The following is a 19,984-nucleotide window of genomic DNA, read 5'->3' as shown; positions in this document are numbered from 1 at the left end:
TTATATGCAATAGCTGTACTCTTCATGGCTTTATATCGCGTACAAAAACAAGCAGGAAACTTTTCAGGGATTCACAGTTGCTGGCATGGGTTCCCTTTTTCCTTATTCCGATGATTCAGGGTTATTAACTTAGTTCAGTGGGTGAAAGAGGAGAACAGCAAGGGGGAGTCAGCCTTCGAGACAGGGCTGGGACACAGGTAACGTTTATGGCAAACAGTTACACCACCTTGACAATAAGCAGGATTAGAAACTACAGGGACAGAGGTGTTCAGAGTTGATGAGAATGCAGCAGGATCTTTGAGTCAAATTTTGGTGTCACATTCAACATGTTTCTTTAAATGACCACTACAAGGGCTTCATTTTTTGTTAGTACAAGGGCAAGTTTCAGATCTTTGAGTCAATGATTTATGCTTATCTTTCTGAAATAGTCTAAGGAGATCACAGTAAAACAACAGTATTGAATTTTGCTGCTGCATACTTGTCAGTTCTTCACTTCCAAAAAAATGATAGTTATGAAATGCAAACAGTATAGGAACTCAATGTCAGTAATGAAATGCAGACCGTATAGGAGTAAACCTCGATGAAAATGGAACTCAACTCTTGGTTCTCCTTGGTAACAAACTGCAAGATAGGAGAGGAAAAAAATCAGTAATCCAAACTTGAACTCGATATCACAGAAAAGTGTCATTCAGAATTGATGAGCCAAATATATCATAATGAGCTGACACTTATTTTGTATTGAGTGCCTAAGCAGAGGTTTGGACTATGGAGTTCAGTATCTTGTAAGAATCAGTAGCTCCACGTTAGCGTTTATCCATATGTAGAGATATGAATCTAGAGAACTGTAGATGTTATAACAAAGTGGATTTGTGCCACAACCTTTCTTGTGGCAAGGTAACATACAGATAAGCTATAATGTGTCAACATTCAATTTAATCCCAATGCAAATAACTCAGTATCTTCAATTCTTAACTAATGGAGTAAGGCAATCGACATGCAAGTATGCAGTGAAAATAATAACTAAATTATTGTGCAATTGGAAATAAGCTTGGTCTCACGGAATTAACCAGTGAAAATAACATAGCAGCATACAATTCAACGACCAACCTTATTTTGTATGGAGAAGTTGATGAGGTTGGTGTCCACATTCACCCAATATGGCACCCTGCAGTGTTGTAGCTGAAGAACAAAGCCGAAAAAATCTGCAGCCTGCAAATCACAGAAGCAAAACGACATCAGCAATCCAAACAAGCACATGAAACCAAACCAAGCCCTCAAAATCTGAGCACAAACAAGCAGTCACATATTCCAGCCGAGCTTCTCCTTGTCCTGCGTCTCTTTTTTTTTGGTTCCGACGCATCATCCTACCAATATCATACACAAAAATTAGAACTTCCAGTAGCAAGAACCAATCCATAGAGGAGCGGACTGGAAGCTGGAGATGGTTGTCTTCCCTGTTATGGTTTTCTTGGAGATAATATTATTCACCACATGAACTTGCTGCCCTCGCTCTTCGCCTTCCCCATCTCGAGCCAAACCCTAGCACCCGCAGTTACCTCATCGGAGATGGGGAATACACATCCAGGGGAGTAGATGCGGTGGGACAGTGTCAGGTGTGGGAGAGGGGGAGGAGGACGGGAACCGGTATTAGGAGAAGGACTTACCCACGGAGCGCCGACTGCTGCACAAACCACTGGGCGGCGCCGCCGGCTGCAAAGCAGCGCACTGCAGCCACGATGCGCCGCTAGCTGCAGGGGAGCGGGATCTGGGAGGGGCAGAGGGCGGGACACCAAGAGCACGGGAGAGAGTTGGGCTGCTGCGGCGGAGCTTGGTGGCGGTGGCGGAGTATGGCGGCGGCGGAGGTTCTGGTGGCCGCGGGAGTAGGCGAGGCGCAACGGGAGTTTTCCCCCTTTGCGAATGGGAGGCGGCAGGAGCTGGGGAGCTGGAGAGGAGAGGAGATGAAAAAGTTAGGGTTTGGAGAAGGCAGTATTTGGGCCTAACAATTTGCCGCGAACGGGCCTAGTATGGTTTTCAGTTTCCAGCCTACGGTTCTTTTTTATTTCAAGAGCCCGCCAGAGGCACGCCCCTATACCGACACATGGTTCGTCTTCTTTACTAATCTATCCCGACCCAAGGTTCGACTCTATAAGTAAATATCTATACCGACTGATTGTTTATCGCCAAAAATATATTTACCGACACTTACTTCGTGGGCCAGCTATACCGACCAACAGTTCAATGGTATTAGTATATCTATAACGACACACATGTGGCGCTATATTAGTGTTGTGGTGTAGTGATTTTCTCGATCGGACGCGTCTGGTGTACCTCGACCGAACCCAGCTCAGCGTCCGGTGCAATACCCTAGGTTACGCTGCCTCGGCTTCTACTGACTAGAGTCACAACCCAGCGTCCGATCACTTCGTGACCAGCGTCCGGTCACAGTAAAACAGTGAAAATCACCTCCTTCACTTCACCAACTTCTCCATCCTTGCTCAAATGTGCTAACCACCAAGTGTATCACCTTGTGCACGTGTGTTAGCATATTTTCACAAATATTTTCAAGGTTATTAGCACTTCACTCGATCTAAATGCATATGCATTGAGTTAGAACATCTAGTGGCACTTTGATAACCACATTTCGATACAAGTTTCAGCCCTCTTAATAGTACGGCTATCGATCCTAAATGTGATCACACTCACTAAGTGTCTTGATCACCAAACCAAAAAGCTCCTATCAAATTTCACATTTGCCTTGAACCTTTTGTTTTTCTCTTTCTTCTTTTCCAAGTCCATGCACTTGATTATCACCATGGTCACACCATCATCATGATCTTCATCATTGCTCCACCAATTGTAATAGTGCTACCTATCTCATGATCACTTTGATAAACTAGGTTAGCACTTAGGGTTTCATCAATTCACCAAAACCAAACTGGAGCTTTTAGAAGTCTTTAGTAGCAACCGCAGGGGTCCGTCGCTATAAGATTTAGCAACTGACTGTCCGTCATTGTACAGGCCTTTTAGCAACTCCAAAGCAGTCGCTATTTTAAGGTTGTCGTGTAGTGACTGCACACAATTTCCAATAGGCAAATGAACACAAATTTTATATCAAAATTGTAGCTCTCCATGTAATCTACAACTTGTTGCTGAGAAGATTTTGAGTTGAAACTATTTAGAGTCCCAAAATATTGTTTTAAAGTTCACGAATTTTGAAATTTAAATTTTATATTTTTAACAAGCTTATATATTGACATGATATACCAAAGTTGAAGTTTTCACTACTGTCTACAACTTTTGTTGTTGAAAAGATTTATATTTGAAGTTGTTTAGAGTCCTAAACATGTGTTTTATGTTCTTAGATTTTGAAATTCAAAATTTCAAAATTCCAAATTACGTTAAATTTTCACATGGTTAATATCAAAGTTGTTGAGGCCAACCTAATCTATAAGTTTGTCTATTTGATGTTGTTTAGAGTCTCATATATATATATTTTTTTTAAAATCACATATTTAGCGATTCAATGTTTTGAAATTTGCAAACAATCTCGGATGGAGACACGTTGTATATCAATTTTTGTGGTGCTTAACAAGATTTAAAATTTTGTAGTTCAAACTTTTTTGATTCGATTTCTTTAGTAGCCAAAATATACAATACAATATTATGGCACATTTATGAAAATGATATCATCCTATAATAAGATTACGGAATGTTCATACAAAATCACTGTAAATGTCAACACGCGGGATATTTTATTTGGGTGGCTTGCCAAGTCTTCAAGTGCAGTAATCTTTGCATTTGTTCATATGGGACGGTCCAGTTTTCAATTTTTGTGTGACAAAATAGCCTTTCATTTTTGGAAGCAAGCGTTGATTTGATTTGAAATTTGTTTGTAGTGCCCCACGGCTAAATATCCCATATATACATGGCTGATGGCATCGACCCATAGTAATAGATAACATAGACAAGGGGATGTCTGGAGACTTATGACGAAGTAGCATTCGTTATAGTTCTAAAACAGCGCGTTACAGATGAATAATTGGTTTAGGCCATGTTTAGTTGAGCCGAATTGGCGCCGCCCGAAACACTGTAGCAACACTGTTGCTGCAGTGATGTTTTGTTTTTATTTGGTAATAATTGTCTAATTATTGATTAATTAGACTTAAAACGTTTGTCTCGCAAAGTACAACCAAACTATGCAATTAGTTTTTGATTTCATCAACATTTAGTACTCCATGCATGTGCCGTAAGTTTGATGTGACGAGGAATCTTCTTTTTGCATAGTGTCAAAGTTTGGAATTAGGGGAAACTAAACATGGCCTTAATAACGAAGTCGTGTTCGGTACAGCTCTTCACAGAGTGTCACAGATGCGTAAAGCGAGAAACGCGTGGGATCTGTGGCGATATCTGTGTTTTGCAATGACAATAACTAAGAGTGCAGGGGTCCATCACCAATGATCCATGACAAAACATAAAAATTCTTCATACATATACGTTTTTCTGTGACGCGATTTTGCTTGGGCACTAAAAGTTCATCATATATTTGCACATTTGTCCATTCGTTTTGTCATGTAGCACACCCCGATGGGCATTATGTGCGCCGGAAGGATGGCTCCGTCCTTAAACGACAGACCAGTCGGCCCTAGACCATCCCACCTAGAGCCTGAACCCTACCCTGCAATTATTTTTTAGAGATGGTTCACTAAAGCCATTTGCTATTGTCAGAAGAAGTCATTAGTGACATTGTGTTGAATTAGAGAGCCATCACAATGCATGGACATATTTTCTAGTTTATAAACAAAAACAGGTTCGCTTGCTTCTTTTTTTTAGGAAAACCAATAATGTGTGCCCGATCTATATCCAGGCCTTGTTTAGATTGCAAGTTTTTTCACACTCTCTCCATCACATTAAATCTTTGGACACATGCATGGAGTATTAAATGTAGATAAAAAAAATAACTAATTACACAGTTTGATTGTAAATTACGAGACGAATCTTTTGAGCCTAGTTAGGCCATGATTGGACAATAATTGTCAAATATAAACGAAAATGTTATAGTGCCAAATACTAATTCCTAACCTCAATTTAAACAAGGCCCCATGCATTGTGATGGCTCTCTAGAGAGAAAGGAAGCATATATAACGTATATGTTTGGGACGGAGATATATAGCTGCACGATGGGCCTCTACGGTTCTATTGGGGCCGAACAACCCGCATGGCCCAGACAGGCAGGGCTTGTACGTAGCAAGGCTGGATAGACCCCACCGGGAAGACTAGCGAGCCAAATAATGCACCGTGGTACAAAAAGGCCCAATGCTACTTTCGGCGTGTCCCCTGCAGATCCAGCTAACACTGTCCGGGTACAGTGCATATAGAAGGACACATAGGGCATGATTGGCTGGCCGAATCGGTCCGTCCCCGCACCGTTATATGTCTGATCTCATTCATGTGGCGTATTTGGTTGCTCTTCTCGTACCTTTCGCCAGTATCTTTTCATTCGTCTGCCCTCCTCCATCCCGCACGACTTCGTCTTCTCAAATTCCACTTCCCTCTACATACAGGATGGCTTGATTCAGACATGGCGCAGGACCCATGTGTCATACCCTCAAAACTCTCATCCATGCATGTAACCAAACAAGATCTCATCTCACCAACAACAAAGACAATCAAACACAACTGAATGCACAGTTTGAACATGCATCTCACCATCCTGAACCGGCTTTCCATCCCGGCTCTCCCTCACCGAAACAACCAATCACACCTATAATGAAACGCGTGATACACGCGTGCAGTGACGCTAGGCTCAGAGTAGTTAGCGGCGAGACGCACTGAACCGGTACAGTTACACACAAAGGAACCAACCGGTGGGATCTTGTTTCGATACATACTATCTACCTCAATCAGTATATATATATATCATAGTGATTAGTTAATTTTCTTCCCAATATATGTAAATAAGGTAGATATATACGAGTGCAGTAGCCAAATAAGACCTAGGTTCCAACCCTGTTGAGCCGGACCTGGAACATTTTCTAGACCTTGCCAAAGGTTTTAGTCTCCAAATAGCAAAAAAAAAAAAAAAAAAAAAAAAAAAAAAAAAAAAAAAGAGGGATCCATTTGTTTGGTATTCATCAACATAAGCTAGTCTCGAGAAGCTACTTCATTCAAACCTAAAATATAAGGGATCTGATGTCGTCCTAAATTTGTTTATAAAAAAATAAAATAATATTTACAAGATCAAATAGCACCATCTGATAGAGTATGAAACATACTTTTATAATTTATATCTTGATACGGTACATATTAATACTACTCTTCTTTGTAAACTTAATATAGTTTGGCATAAAACAAACTGAAGTCCTTTGTAGTTTACACGAGAGGGAGTACTAAACTCATATCTTGTATTTTAAATGGATAACCTTCCATACCATGAAAATATCACTTGTATAGAAATGGTTTTTGTTCACGTAATGGTTTTTCACTAGTGGTTCACAGAGAGCACATATGCTAGTAGAAACAAATGTGTGGTACCATTGTTGTGAATAGACAGTGTAAACATACCTGTACACCGCTAGTTGTTGGGTATCGATATTAGGAATACCCAAAGCAAGGAAGTTAGCATCCACGCTGACTTTCCCGGAATGCTCGAGACGTATTGAAAGGTCTCGCCCAACCCCAAGGCCGCGGACTCCATCTCGTTCGACCTCGAGGCCGCGGGCTCCGTCTCGCCCGACCGCAAGGCTGCAGGCTCCTTCTCGCCCGACCCCAAGGCCGCGGGCTCGTCTCGCCCGACTTCGAGGCCACGAGCTCCGCCTCGCCCGACCCCTTGGGTGCAGACTCCGCCTCACCCGACCCCAAGAACGTGGTTTTCGTCTCGCCCGACCTCGAGGACGCGGGCTCCGTCTCGTCCGACGGGGACCCATATCGCCGTCAACCACTCCAGGTCCAAGTGTATGGGCTTGGGTCAAAACTCTGACGCCAGGGAAGAGGCTGGCACGCCTCGATATAACCCGTGGCCATGACGGGCCATACCTGGGGATTCACATCAAGAACAGTGTTGAACGTGCCGGTGTTGTTCTGCCTAACCCTCATACGGACGCAGACAGACACGTTAGTTCACCACGACGTCCGCTGGGACGGAGTGGAACGCCATGACTGGCAGATGACGCATGCGCATGGTGCCAGTGACGAACAGGGCCACGACATGAAGCTGTCCCTGTTGACATCTACAGGATCGATGGGCCCCGCATGAAGGAGAAGAAGGACCCGGCGACCCTGGAAGCCTTCTCTCTCTCGTTCTTCTCCTTTTCCTCCCCTGTAACCCATGCTTTCCCTTCGCCTATAAAAGGGAAAGCAGGACGCCCCATGAAGGAGAGGGAGATCTCGACACGGGAGAGATCTTGACACAAGAGCACGACATGACCACACGGCTGAGCGGCAATAGAGCTCTCAGCATCCGTTCACTCCTTTCACCAGAGACTTGGGATCCTCTCCCTCTCTCGTCTGGTTGTAACCCCTACTGCAAACCAAGTGCTGGTAACACGAGCAGCAGTGAACTAGACACAGGGACATTCCACCCTAACCAGTATAAACCCTTGTATCCTCCGAGCACACCATCGGAGCCAGACGCGCAAATACAAATTTACTCATCGGTGGTCCGAAAATACTGATAGTTGGCATGCCAGGTAGGGGCTTTTTGCGCATCTCGACATCCACATCAGGCCTCGGATGGCTAGTCACGGCGTTAGCTAGGTCCCAGGCACGCACGTGCGCTTTGGGAACCTGGACTTCATCATTACAACGGAGGGAGAGTTGGCACAGGCTCCCACCGCCGTCCGACCTCTCCACTCCGCCGACCTCAATGCGATCGCCGAGGCGCTTGAGGAGTTACAGCTTCACGCACTAGAGGCCCACGCCCTCGGGAGCTACGAGCTCCTCGACTTCAATTACGGGAGGCTAGAGCACCAGCTTGGCGCTTTCCTAGGACCCTGACCATCCCGGGAAGACCTAGGCCGCCTCACCTTCTCGTTCGCCAACGTCATGACGTTGCTTGCCAGAGGAGAGCCGCTCTCCATGGAATACCTCATCCAGAGCGCCCTGATAGCGCTCCCGTTCGGTCTGCGCAACACCGCAGAGACCGTTGGCCATCTTGTGGCGCAACGCACGTCGCCATCCCCAACGAATGACGAGTTTGTGGGGAGGACCGAATACGTCGCTGAATGTTTCTATGACCTTTTCAAGGTTGAATCAAAGTCGCCCTCTAACTCTGACTCCAATAGGGGGAGCTATCACCCTTCGAGAGAATGTTTCATGGCACGTACCCCTGAGGGATTCATTGAAAGCATCCACGAGGGAGGAGCTACCCCAACAGATGACTTCAATGACGAGGTCGAGGGGGATGTAGGGGCCCCAACACACCTGCGGGAAGAGCAACTAAGGGCGCGGCACCAAGAGCTCAAAGAAGCATGACTCTAGCTCGAGCAGGAATGCGCGGAGCTCGAGCGCCATGGAGACGGTGGGCGTGCACGCACCGCGGCCCATGACTTGAACCGAAGGATCATCGAGGACAACGAAGCCCTCCCACACTTCACCCGAGCAAGCCAGAACATCGCTGCCACGCTGGCCTTGCTCCGGGGGCTTCCGGAGCCCGCGACACCAGAGGATCATCAAGCCCATCATGAGATTCGCATGCCACTCGAGCGTGTGGTGGCGCAGTAGGCCGAAAGCTCGCTATCCCAACGACGCGAGCTCGACGCCAACGAGCGCGTGCCCTCAGAGCGACCCAATAGGGACGTGTCAGTCCACCAGGTGTAGCAAGGCGGCAGGCCGCGTGCCACGGCCCCGGTGCATGAGCGTCTTGGCCTCTACTATGACGCGCGCAACACCCTAGATGCCCGTAGGTGTGCCCGCAGCGATGAGAGGGAGGAGGCTAGCCACGGCTACCACCCTTGTCATGGCGGATGCTACGACAGCGGCAAGGATCGAAGCCCAAGCCCTGACTTGCCAGGACCTCAGGCCTTTGGCCGACACATCCTCAACACCATCTTCCCACCGTGGTACCGACCGCCGATCAACATCCTAAAATACTCCGGGGAAACAAACCACAGACTGTGGCTCGAGGATTATCGGCTTACTTGCCAAGCCGGTGGAGCGGATAGTGATAGTTTCATTATCCGTAACCTTCCATTGTTCCTAGCTGATTCGGCGTGAACGTGGTTGGAACACCTTCCGCCCAACCGAATCCAAAGTTGGGTGGACCTAAAAGAGATCTTCATTGGAAACTTCAAGGGCACATACGCGCGTCCTGGGACCCATGGGATCTCAAAAATTGCTGATAGAAGTCCGGGGAAAGTCTTCATGGGTACATCCGACGCTTTTCCCGGTAGTGCAACGAGCTGCCCAACATCACCGACGCCGACGTCATAGGAGCTTTCCTGTCTGGGACCACCTGTGAGTCCCTGGTTCACAAGCTAGGATGTAAGGGCCCACGATCCACCAAGGAGCTCCTCGACATCACCACTAGCCATGCCTCGGGCGGTGAGGCAGTCAAGGCAATTTTTGACCGCCACAAAGGCAAGGCAAATCAGGATGAGGGTGCCGGCGAAGGCGCCTCCAACCGCCCTAACAAGAAGAAGAACAAGCAACGGCACAAGGGCTCGCTCGTGGCCACTACCGACCACAAGGGGGTTAGAAGCCTGCCGAGGGTACCCCGGACCACTTTGAGAAGCTACTTGAAGTCCATGCCCAAACCATGCTTTCCCTGTTAAGCACCTATACAAGGACTGCGTCCTCATGAAGCGGTTCTTATCCAGAGGCTCCAACAAAGGGGAGCATAGGAACGAGCCCAAGCCGGCCATAGACGACACCAAGGGGAAGGACGGTGGATTTCCAACGCTGGATGGCTACCTCATGATCTTCGGAGGGTCGGCGGTCTATGACTCTAGGCGCCGCCAGAAGCTTGCGTGCCGTGAGGTCTATACGGCCGAGCTAGCCGCGCCTTCCTTCCTCCGATGATCAGAGTCTACCATAACCTTTAATCGGACTGACCACTCGGAAAGCGTTCCGTAGCCGGGTAGATATCTGCTCATGGTTTACCCAATCATTAGCACGAAGCGGCTCACCAAGGTGCTGATGGATGGAGGCAGCAGCCTTAACATCATGTACGCTGAAACGCTCGATGCCATGGGCATCGACCGATCGCGCATCTGGCCAACCAGGGCGCCTTTCCATGGCATCGTGCTAGGAAAGCAGGCTGTGCCACTTGGGTAGATCGATCTGCCCAACACATTCGGGAATTTGACCAATTATAGGACGGAGACCCTTATCTTCGAGGTGGTCAGGTTCCCTAGGACCTACCACGCCATCCTAGGACATCCATGCTACGTGAAGTTCATGGCCGTCCCCAACTACACCTATCTAAAGTTGAAGATGCCAGGTCCATATGGGGTCATCACCATGGCACCTCCTTCCAGCGCGTCTACGAGTGTGAGGTCGAGTGCTACGAACACGTCGTGGCAATTGTCGCCTCCAAAGAGCTTGTGGCCATCAGGGAGGAGGTCATCAAAGAAGCGCCCAACCCCAAGTGGTTGGCTAGGTCTTTCAAGTATATAGAGGGCGCCAAGGAGGTCCTCATAGACCCCAGTGGCTCCGAGGGCAGAATGGTGCGCATCGGCACCACGCTTTCCTCCAAATAGGAAAGCGCGCTCATCGACTTCCTCCACACTAATAGAGACATCTTTGCGTGGAGACCCTCGGACATGCCAAGCATTCCGAGAGAAGTCACCGAGCATGCCTTGAAGATTAGGACAGGATCCAAGCTGGTGAAGCAGTGCATGCGTCGCTTCGACGAGGAGAAATGCAGGGCCATCGGCGAGGAGATTGCAAAGCTTTTGGTGGCCAGGTTCATTAAGGAAGTATACCACCCCGAGTGGTTAGCCAATCCCGTTCTTATACGAAAAAGAGTGGGAAATGGAGAATGTGTGTTGACTACATGGGTCTCAACAAAGCGTGTCTAAAGGATCCGTTTCCTTTGCCACGCATAGACCAAGTAGTCGACTCGACCTCAGGGTGCGAAACCCTTTGCTTCCTTGATGCGTACTCCGGGTACCATCAAATCATGATGAAAGAGTCCGACCAGCTCATGACATCTTTCATCACCCCATTCAAATCGTTCTGCTATGTCACAATGCCATTCGGTCTAAAAATGCAGGGGCTACGTATCAGCGTTGTATGCTCAAGTGTTTCAGGGACCTCATCGGGCGAACCGTTGAGGCCTACGTGGACGACATCGTGGTCAAGTCCAAATGGGATGACCAGGTCGTAGCCGACCTAGGACAGACCTTCACAAAACTTCGATCAAACGGCATCAAACTCAACCCTGAGAAATGTGTTTTTGGGGTCCGAGGGGTATGCTGCTGGGTTTTATCATCTTCGAGCGCGGCATTGAAGCCAACCCAGAGAAGATCTCGGCCATCATGAGGATGGGCCCGATTCAGAACATAAAGGGGGTACAATGAGTTATAGGGTGCCTCGTCGCGCTCAACCATTTTATCTCGCGCCTCGGCGAACTAGGTCTCCCCCTCAATCAGCTTCTGAAGAAGGCCGACCATTTTGAATGGACGCTCGAGGCCCAGGAGGCACTTGACAAGGTCAAGTAGCTCCTAACGAAGGCCCCGATCCTGGTCCTTCCGACCGACGGGGAACCGCTCCTGCTCTACATTGCGACCACCACGCAAGTGGTCAGCGCTGTCCTGGTGATAGAGCGAGAAGGGGAGGGACACACCCTCAAAGTGCAGCATCATGTGTACTTCATTAGCGAGGTCTTATCTGATTCCAAGACCCGCTACCCCCAAATCCAAAATCTCTTGTATGTCATACTTATCACTAAGAGGATGTTGCGTCACTACTTCGAGTCACATCCAGTGACGGTTGTGACGTCCTTCCCTCTTGGCGAGGTCATCCGAAACTAGGATGCCACAGGAAGAATCGTGAAGTGGGCACTCGAGCTGATGGGTTAGGGCATTTCATATGCCCCTCGGACGGCCATCAAGTCTCAAGTGCTGGCTGATTTTGTTGCAGAGTGGACCGAGATCCAAATGCTATCGACAGTCGTCGACCAAGAGTACTAGACGATGTACTTCGATGGATCGCTGATGAAGAAGGGCGTTGGTGCGGGGCTGGTCTTTGTTTTGCCCCTCGGGGTATGCATGAGGTATATGGTTCGCATCCATTTCCTCTCCTCCAACAATGTGGCCGAGTATGAGGCACTCTCAATGGACTATGCATTGCCATCGAGTAGGGTATCCGATGGCTTGATGTCCGGGGCGACTCCCAGCTGGTCATCAACCAAGTCATGAAGGAATCAAGCTGCCACAATGCCAAGATAGTTGCGTATTGCCAAGAAGTCTGCCAGCTAGAGGACAAGTTCGACGGTCTCGAGCTCAATCACATCCTGAGGCGTCTCAATGAGGCGGTCGACATGCTGGCAAAAATGGCATTCGGCCAAGAGCCGATGCTTACAGGCATCTTCGCCAGCGATTAGTACAAGCCCCTGGTCCGCTACAAGGAGCCAGAATAGACCAGTGACGGGCCACCTACCCTGGGCTCGCGGGCTAACTAGCCGGCGGCTCCATATGACCCCAAAGTCATGAAGCTTGATAATAATCTTGCAACAGAGCCTGACCCTCTGGCCGACTAGAGGACGACTTACCTCGACTACCTCATCTGTGAGGCGCTGCCAATGGACAAAACGAAGGCTCGGTGGCTCACGCGTTGCACCAAGTCCTTTGTCATTATGAGGGCGACCTCTATAGGCGAAGCCATACCGGGATCCTGCAGCACTGCATCCCAATAGAAAAGGGAAGCAGTTGCTGAGTGATATTCACGGTGGGGTCTGCGGGCACCATACTACACCTAGGACCCTGGTCAGAAACATGTTTCGACAAGGCTTCTACTAGCTGACCGTAGTAGCCGACGCTGAATAGATTGTGCACACCTGTGAAGGGTGTCAATACTACGCTCGGCAGACCCACCTACCAGCCCAAGCACTCCAAACGATCCCCATCACATGGCCGTTCGTGGTCTAGGGGCTTGATCTGGTCGAACCTCTCAAGAGGGCGCTCGGGGGCGATACGCACTTGCTTGTCGCTGTAGACAAGTTTACAAAGTGGATAGGCTAGACCGATCTCTGCGATCATGTCTGAGCAAGCCGTGCTATTCTTTCTTGACATCATCAACCACTTTGGAGTCCCAAACTCCATTATCACAGACAATGTCACGTAGTTCACCAGGACAAAGTTCGTCCAATTCTACGATGAATACCACATCCGCGTCGATTGGGCGGCCATGGCGCACCCCCGCATGAACGGGCAGGTCGAGCACGCGAATGGCATGGTCCTATAAGGCCTCAAGACTAGGATCTTCAACCAGTTGAATAGGTTTGGCAGATGATGGGTCGCAGAGCTTCCCGCAGTGCTCTAGAGCCTGAGGACGACCCCAGCCGGGCCACCGGCTACACGGCATTCTTCATGGTCTATGGTTCCGAGGCTATCCTCCCAACCGACCTCGATTATGGAGCGTCGAGGGTCAAGGCGTACGACGAACAGGGAGCCAAGGCATCCCTTGAGGATGTCATGGACCAGCTAGATGAAGCGCGCGGCGTTGCCCTCCTCCACTCGGCCAAGTACATGCAAGCATTGCGCCGGTACCACAGCCATCGAGTGTGGGGTCGGGCCATCAACGTCGGGGACCTGGTGCTCCACCTTGTCCAGAGCAACAAGAATCGCCACAAGCTCTCTTCACCATGGGAGGGACCATACATCGTCGTAGAGGTGCTCCAACCAGGCACCTATAAGCTCAAGATCATCGACGGCGAAGTCTTCGTCAACGCTTAGAACATCGAACAGCTACGTCGCTTTTACCCTTAATTTACGCACGCTTTCTCTTATTAGTTTCGCTGTCGACTCATTGATCTTTAGTGACACCCAATCCCTGCAATGGCAAGGGGTTGGGCCTCACTCGGGGGCTTATAAGAGCATATCTATCCGGTAGACATTCTCTATGCCCGCCCCTTTTTACATTAAGATCTAGAAGCAAGAGTTGCGGAAACAAACATTGAGTAAAACTGGTCGGACTACAAGAAACCTATGCCCCAGTGGCTATGGCATTTTTGCTCACCAGCGTGATCAGAGTTTTTTGCCCGCACCCTGAGCTTTTTAGCCTTAACTACAGAAAGAGTTGGAACGCAATAAAGAGTATATCTATCCGGTAAACATTCCCTATGCCTAACCCTTTCTCACGTTAAGATCTAGAAGCAAGGGTTGTGGAAACGAACGCTGAGTAAAACTGGTCAGACTACAAGTAACCTACACCCCAGCGGCTACGGCATTTTTGCTCACCAGTGTGATCAAAGTTTTTTGCCCGCACCTCGAGCTTTTTAGCCTTAACTACGGAAAGAGTCGGAACGCATTAAAGAGTATATCTATCCAATAAACATTCGCTGTGCCCAACCCTTTCTCACATTAAGATCTCGAAGCAAGGGTTGCGGAAACGAACGTTGAGTAAAACTGGTCAGAATATAAGAAACCTACGCCCCAGCGGCTACGGCGTTTTTGCTCACCAGCGTGATCAGAGTTTTTTCACCCGCACCCCGAACTTTACAACCTTAATGGCGAAAAGGGTTGGAACGCATTAACCTTTTTATACAAAAAGGGGAGAAGAGTTAAAAATCTGTTTGAGCATAACGAAATTTAGGAGCTTGTCCACTTATTACAATTTCACCGCCTAGCTTATCTACCTAACTAATTTTTTGGGGGGGATGATCTCATCCTCTATCTCGGTAGGTAAGTCTTGTGCCAGAGGGGCCACCTCCCTCTCGATGTCGTCCAGCTCGACGTTAGTGTAGACATGCATGAGAACCATCATAGGTAAGTCCTATGCCAGAGGGGCCACCTCCCTCTTGATGTCGTCCCGCTCGGCGTCGGTGTAGACAGGCGTGAGTCCCATCGTAGGTAAGTCCTGTGCCAGATGGGCCACCACTCTCTCGATGTCGTCCAGCTCGGCGTCGATGTAGACAGGTGCGAGAATCATTGCAGCTAAGTCCTGTGCCAGAGGGGCCACCTCCTTGTCGATGTTGTCCAACTCGGCATCGATGTAGACAGGCACGAGAACCATCGCAGGTAAGTCCTGTGCTAGAGGGGCCACCTCCTTCTTGATGTTGTCCAAGTCAGCGTCGGTGTAGACAGGCGCGAGAACCATCACAGGTAAGGTGGGATACGGAGTTGAAAACACTCCTATGGCCCATTCAGTCCCAGGAGTTCGAAGGCTAGCCCTCCGACGGATTCACAGCCGCTCTGGGGTGTCCTTAGAGTGAGGGGTGGAAAGGGATGGGCCCACTAGCGGCTAGTACCCTGGCGCATGAGCGCCGTGGACATCTCGGCCCATGTTTGAGTCTTGGTCGGTTCCCAGTCCATGGTTTTTCCTCAAAGAAAGGCAACGAGCCCTTGGGACCGGTCGAACGAACCCGAGAACTATATGGATTGGCCACTGAGAATCTAGAGTCGGTCACCATCTAACACATGCCAGACCCCCGTGAATGGGAAGCCAGGGCCCCACTCGGACTAGCCCATTAACAGCTCACCATGCACCATGTTTTGTCCATCGAGGAAAAACATGGCACGACTCAACCCCTTGGGTGAGAGCTCTACTTCGCCCGACCCCTAGGACGTTGTTTTTGTCTTGCCCGACCTCGAGGACGCGGGCTCCGTCTCATCTGACGGGGACCCATACCGCCGCCAACCACTCTAGGTCCAAACGTATGGGCATGGGTCAAAACTGTGACGCCAGGGAAGAGGCTGGCAAGCCTCGATGTAACTCGTGGCCATGACGAGCCATACCTGAGGATTCACATTAAGAACAGTGTCGGACGTGCCGGTGCTATTCTGCCTAACCCTCGTACAGACGCTGACAGGCGTGTCAGTTCACCACGACGTCCGCTGGGATGGAGTGGAACGCCATGACCGGCAGATGATGCATGCGCATGGCGCCAGTGACGAACAGGGCCACGACATGAAGCCATCCCTGTTGACATCTATAGGATCGATGGGACCCGCATGAAGAAGAAGAAGGACCCAGCGACCCTAGAAGCCTTCTCTCTCGTTCTTCTTCTTTTCCTCCTCTGTAACCCACGCTTTCTCTTCTCCTATAAAAGGGGAAGCAGGGCGCCCCATGAAGGAGAGGGAGATCTTGACATGGGAGAGATCTTAGCACAAGAGCACGACACGAGCACACGGCTGAGCGGCAATCGAGCTCTCAGCATCCGTTCACTCCTTCCACCAAAGGCTTGGGATCCTCTCCCTCTCTCGCCTGTTTGTAACCCCTACTGCAAACCAAGTGCCGGTAACACGAGCAGCAGTGAATTGGACGTAGGGACGTTCCACCCAAACCAGTATAAACCCTTGTGTCCTCCGAGCACACCATCCAAGCCAGACGCGCAAATATAAATTTACTCGTCGGTGGTCCGAAAACACCGACACTAGTATAAATCCTAGATTTACACTAACGGTGCACCGGAAACAACTGTCAGTCTGAACTGAATCTATATTTATGGTAGGCTTAAGAGACTACAAGTGTAAATCTTAGATTTATATTGGCAATGGCTTTAAGAAAATTGCTATAATATAGACATGTTTACACCAGCCGTTTTCTTAACCTGCCGCCAGTATAAATAATTCATAACTTTTTTAAATCAAGGTGGATAAAGACAAACCTTATATGAAGTTGTAGTACTTGAAGAGGTTTACAACTTTGTTTGTTGATGATGTTTTCAATTGAAATCATTTAAGACTTTAAAAATTATTTAAAGTTTTTAGAATTTGAAATTCAATTTTTTGTTTTTTTTTCAAATAACCTTGGATCAAGAAACCAAAAAGATCTACACTTTGTAGTTTACTACTTGTTCATTTGAATTTTTTTAGGTCTCAAATATTCATTAACATATTTGCTAAAGTGAATAAAAATAATTGTATCAGCCACCTGGTGACAAATGACTTTGAGACGTAGTGGTAAGGAAACAACACGTGGGGCCAGTGGACTTAGGTTCAATTCCCTATTGTACGCATGCGTAAATGTTGTGTGACATGTAAATTGGCGGGCTTCTCACGTTGATAAAATAATACATTGGCGGCAGCATTAAGCCAACTACCAACGTAAATAGAAAAAGTGACACTAGTTATACTAGACATCAATGTAATGTCACCATTTCTGACCTTTCACACCGATAGTTTCACAAACTGCAAGTAGAAATCTAAAAATTAATACTAGTGAAAATTATTTTGAAAGTTTAGGGATCTGACTCGCTTGGCCAAGTTTATGGGTTGGTTTGGTATCGCTGGTCGCATCGTGGACTGCCATGTCAGCAAACGGGTCTAGGATGTGATTGGACCTATGATGTACTATATGCCAAGTTCAAGAACCTGGAGGTGCGCTTTAGGAGTTTGGGATCTATATGACACCCTTTGCTAAGTTTAGGGACCGTTGGTGCATTTTACTATAGGAAATGCGTCATCCTATGACGTTTATGGCATGGCATCATACACAAGGGATATAAGTAGCCAAGTGTTATATATATCTGGAGTGCTGGCTCAGCTGACTCCAAGGGCCGTCCGGGTGAGCTGTGTGAGCATCGACCCCGCAGCCAACTAGCCATGGGTAGCAACGGCACTGCAACGGCCGTCAAGACGTCCGCGCTGAGGGCCCGGCCGCCACCACCGTCAGAGGGGAGGCTCGTCACTGTGCTGAGCATCGACGGCGGCGGCATCCGCGGCCTCATCCCGGCCACCATCATCGCCTGCCTCGAGAAAAAGCTGCAGGCACGCGTGAATAAACCCACGAATCTCGCTAGACTACTTAGTTACCGTGCTGGGTGATGCATTATATTAATTTGTCGCTTGCTTCAACGCCGGTGGTTTTCCGTTTGGCCGCTGCAGGACCTTGACGGGCCGGACGCGCGGATCGCGGACTACTTCGACGTGATCGCCGGGACGAGCACCGGCGCGCTGATCACGTCGATGCTGGCGGCGCCTGACGAGAACAGGCGGCCGCTCTTCGCCGCCAAGGACATCAGCAAGTTCTACCTCGAGAACGGCCCCAAGATCTTTCCACAGAGAAAGTATGTACATACGCTGCTAGCAGCTCACTCTTCATTGGTCTACGTCTACCCACTACACTACACTTCCTTGATGCCGCTGCATGCGTGTGCTACTGGTACATACAGGATGATCATGGAGTTCCTGAAGCCGGTGGCGAACGTGGTGAGCCAGCTGATGGGGCCCAAGTACGACGGGTCGTACCTGCACGACAAGATCAAGAGCCTGACGCGCGACGTGCGGATCGCGGACACGGTCACCAACATCGTGGTGCCGGCGTTCGACGTCCGGACGCTGCAGCCGGTGATCTTCTCGACGTACGAGGCACGGCACGAGCAGCTGAAGAACGCGCACCTGTCCGACATCTGCATCAGCACGGCGGCGGCGCCCACCTTCTTCCCGGCGCACTACTTCACGACGGAGAGCCCCGGCGACGTGGGGTCACCGCGGGAGTTCCACCTGGTGGACGGCGGTGTGGCGGCCAACAACCCCACCATGGTCGCCATGTCCATGCTCGCCAAGGAGGTGCTCCGCCACAACCCGGACTTCAGGTGCAACGAGTACCGGAACTACCTCATCGTCTCCGTCGGCACCGGGTCGCCCAAGCAGGCGAAGCTGTACACCGCTCCCAAGTGCGCCAAGTGGGGCCTGTTCCGGTGGCTCTACGACGGCGGCTTCAACCCGCTCATCGACATCTTCACCCACGCCAGCGCCGATATGGTCGACATCCACGCGGAGGTGCTCCTGGAGATTCTTGGATGCGACAACGACTACCTCCGCGTCCAGGTACTACCTCCGTTCACAAAAAAAAAAAAAAAAATCAAAGGGAACCGTGCCGGTCAAACTAGCTCAAATTTGATCAAGTTTATAATAAATAATATTAGCGTATTTATTTTGTTTCACGAGTGTTAGTACTTTTTCATATAATTTTAGTCAAAGTTTAAATCGTTTAAGTCCTCGATATATGAGAATTGCATTCTTTCATGAACGGAGGGAGTACATACAATCTGCAGGCACCATCGAGTTAGTTTATCAAAGAGCATAAGCGCACTTCCTGCTAGTTATAATCATTGTACTATATGTGTTGTTCAAATTGCAGTGTGATTCGCTAGAGGGGCAGGCTTCGTCGGTGGATGTGGCAACGAAGGAGAACATGGAGACTTTGATCGGGATCGGCAGGCACCTTCTGAAGAAGGAAGTGGCGAGGGTGAACATCGACACGGGAGTGTACGAGACCGTGCATGGCGAGGGCACCAACGAGGAGGCTCTTGAACGCTTTGCCAGGAAGCTCTCCGACGAGCGCAAGCTACGCAACAGGAACTTCAACTCCTACTAGCCTCGCCAGCGTCGCATCGTGGCGTTTTGCATGTTGTTGTCTAAGCTCTTCTGCTGCTCTCTTAATTAGCTTCGTTCGTTCCCGACTGGCTGAGCAGAGCAAAGGAACGAACCATCTCTGAACATTACTCTATCTTAATAAAAACAGCTTTGCTTTTGATTCTACTTGTATTTGGAATTTGGAAACCGAATAATGTATTCATTGTCTGTTTGGTACAGGTTAGCTTTATGAGTGAAGCAGTTTTTTTTTGTGGCTTTAGTTCCATCAAGCAGCTTCACCAGGAAAGCTAAAGTTGTTTTCAAAAAATGTTTGGTAAAACAGCTTTTAGAGAAGACAACGGAGAGAAAGCTAGGAGAAGATAATATTTTCAGCTTCTAAGAAGAAGCTGTTCAATCTAGACGTGTTTAGTAGAAGCTGAAAAACAGATGTGTAAAGCTGGGGCAAAAGCTCTACGAAACAGGCGCTCAGTATGTCTGACTGCCTTGAGATTTGAGAGAGAGAGAGG

The 19,984-nt window shown here is 48.9% G+C and overlaps 1 protein-coding gene and 1 long non-coding RNA gene across 4 annotated transcripts; one reads left to right on the top strand and one right to left on the bottom strand.

Moving 5' to 3' along the window:
• Positions 1-370: 370 nt before the first annotated feature.
• Positions 371-1,354, bottom strand: LOC136483081 (uncharacterized). 2 transcript variants are annotated; one of them, XR_010765301.1, is made up of 3 exons: positions 1,294-1,354; positions 1,108-1,209; positions 371-621 (listed from the first exon to the last, which is right to left on the bottom strand). It is a non-coding gene; the product is annotated as an uncharacterized lncRNA (long non-coding RNA). The 2 variants fall into 2 exon arrangements; XR_010765302.1 differs by having other exon boundaries at positions 1,304-1,354.
• A 16,302-nt stretch (positions 1,355-17,656) lies between these two features.
• Positions 17,657-19,766, top strand: LOC136483080 (patatin-like protein 2). 2 transcript variants are annotated; one of them, XM_066480191.1, is made up of 4 exons: positions 17,657-17,867; positions 17,985-18,166; positions 18,272-18,929; positions 19,243-19,761. In XM_066480191.1, exons 1-4 carry the CDS (start codon positions 17,703-17,705, stop codon positions 19,477-19,479), a joined length of 1,242 nt encoding a protein of 413 aa, XP_066336288.1. In that variant the 5' UTR covers positions 17,657-17,702; the 3' UTR covers positions 19,480-19,761. The 2 variants fall into 2 exon arrangements, with proteins under 2 accessions (XP_066336288.1, XP_066336287.1); XM_066480190.1 differs by having other exon boundaries at positions 17,985-18,929; positions 19,243-19,766.
• Positions 19,767-19,984: the final 218 nt, after the last annotated feature.

Source organism: Miscanthus floridulus, chromosome 9, assembly GCF_019320115.1.
Source record: "Miscanthus floridulus cultivar M001 chromosome 9, ASM1932011v1, whole genome shotgun sequence".
Taxonomy (NCBI): Eukaryota; Viridiplantae; Streptophyta; class Magnoliopsida; order Poales; family Poaceae; genus Miscanthus; species Miscanthus floridulus.
The sequence above is the reverse complement of the archived record's forward strand: the minus strand, read 5'-3'. Positions and strand labels throughout refer to the sequence as shown.

What these genes read in the sequence shown, in the direction of transcription:
- LOC136483080 (XM_066480190.1), top strand. Translation starts at nt 17,703, where the DNA reads ATGGGTAGCAACGGCACTGCAACGGCCGTCAAGACGTCCGCGCTGAGG. An exon ending in GCCTCGAGAAAAAGCTGCAG is followed by an intron (nt 17,868 to 17,984) that starts GCACGCGTGAAT and finishes TGGCCGCTGCAG; the next exon opens with GACCTTGACGGGCCGGACGC. An exon ending in ACGACTACCTCCGCGTCCAG is followed by an intron (nt 18,930 to 19,242) that starts GTACTACCTCCG and finishes TTCAAATTGCAG; the next exon opens with TGTGATTCGCTAGAGGGGCA.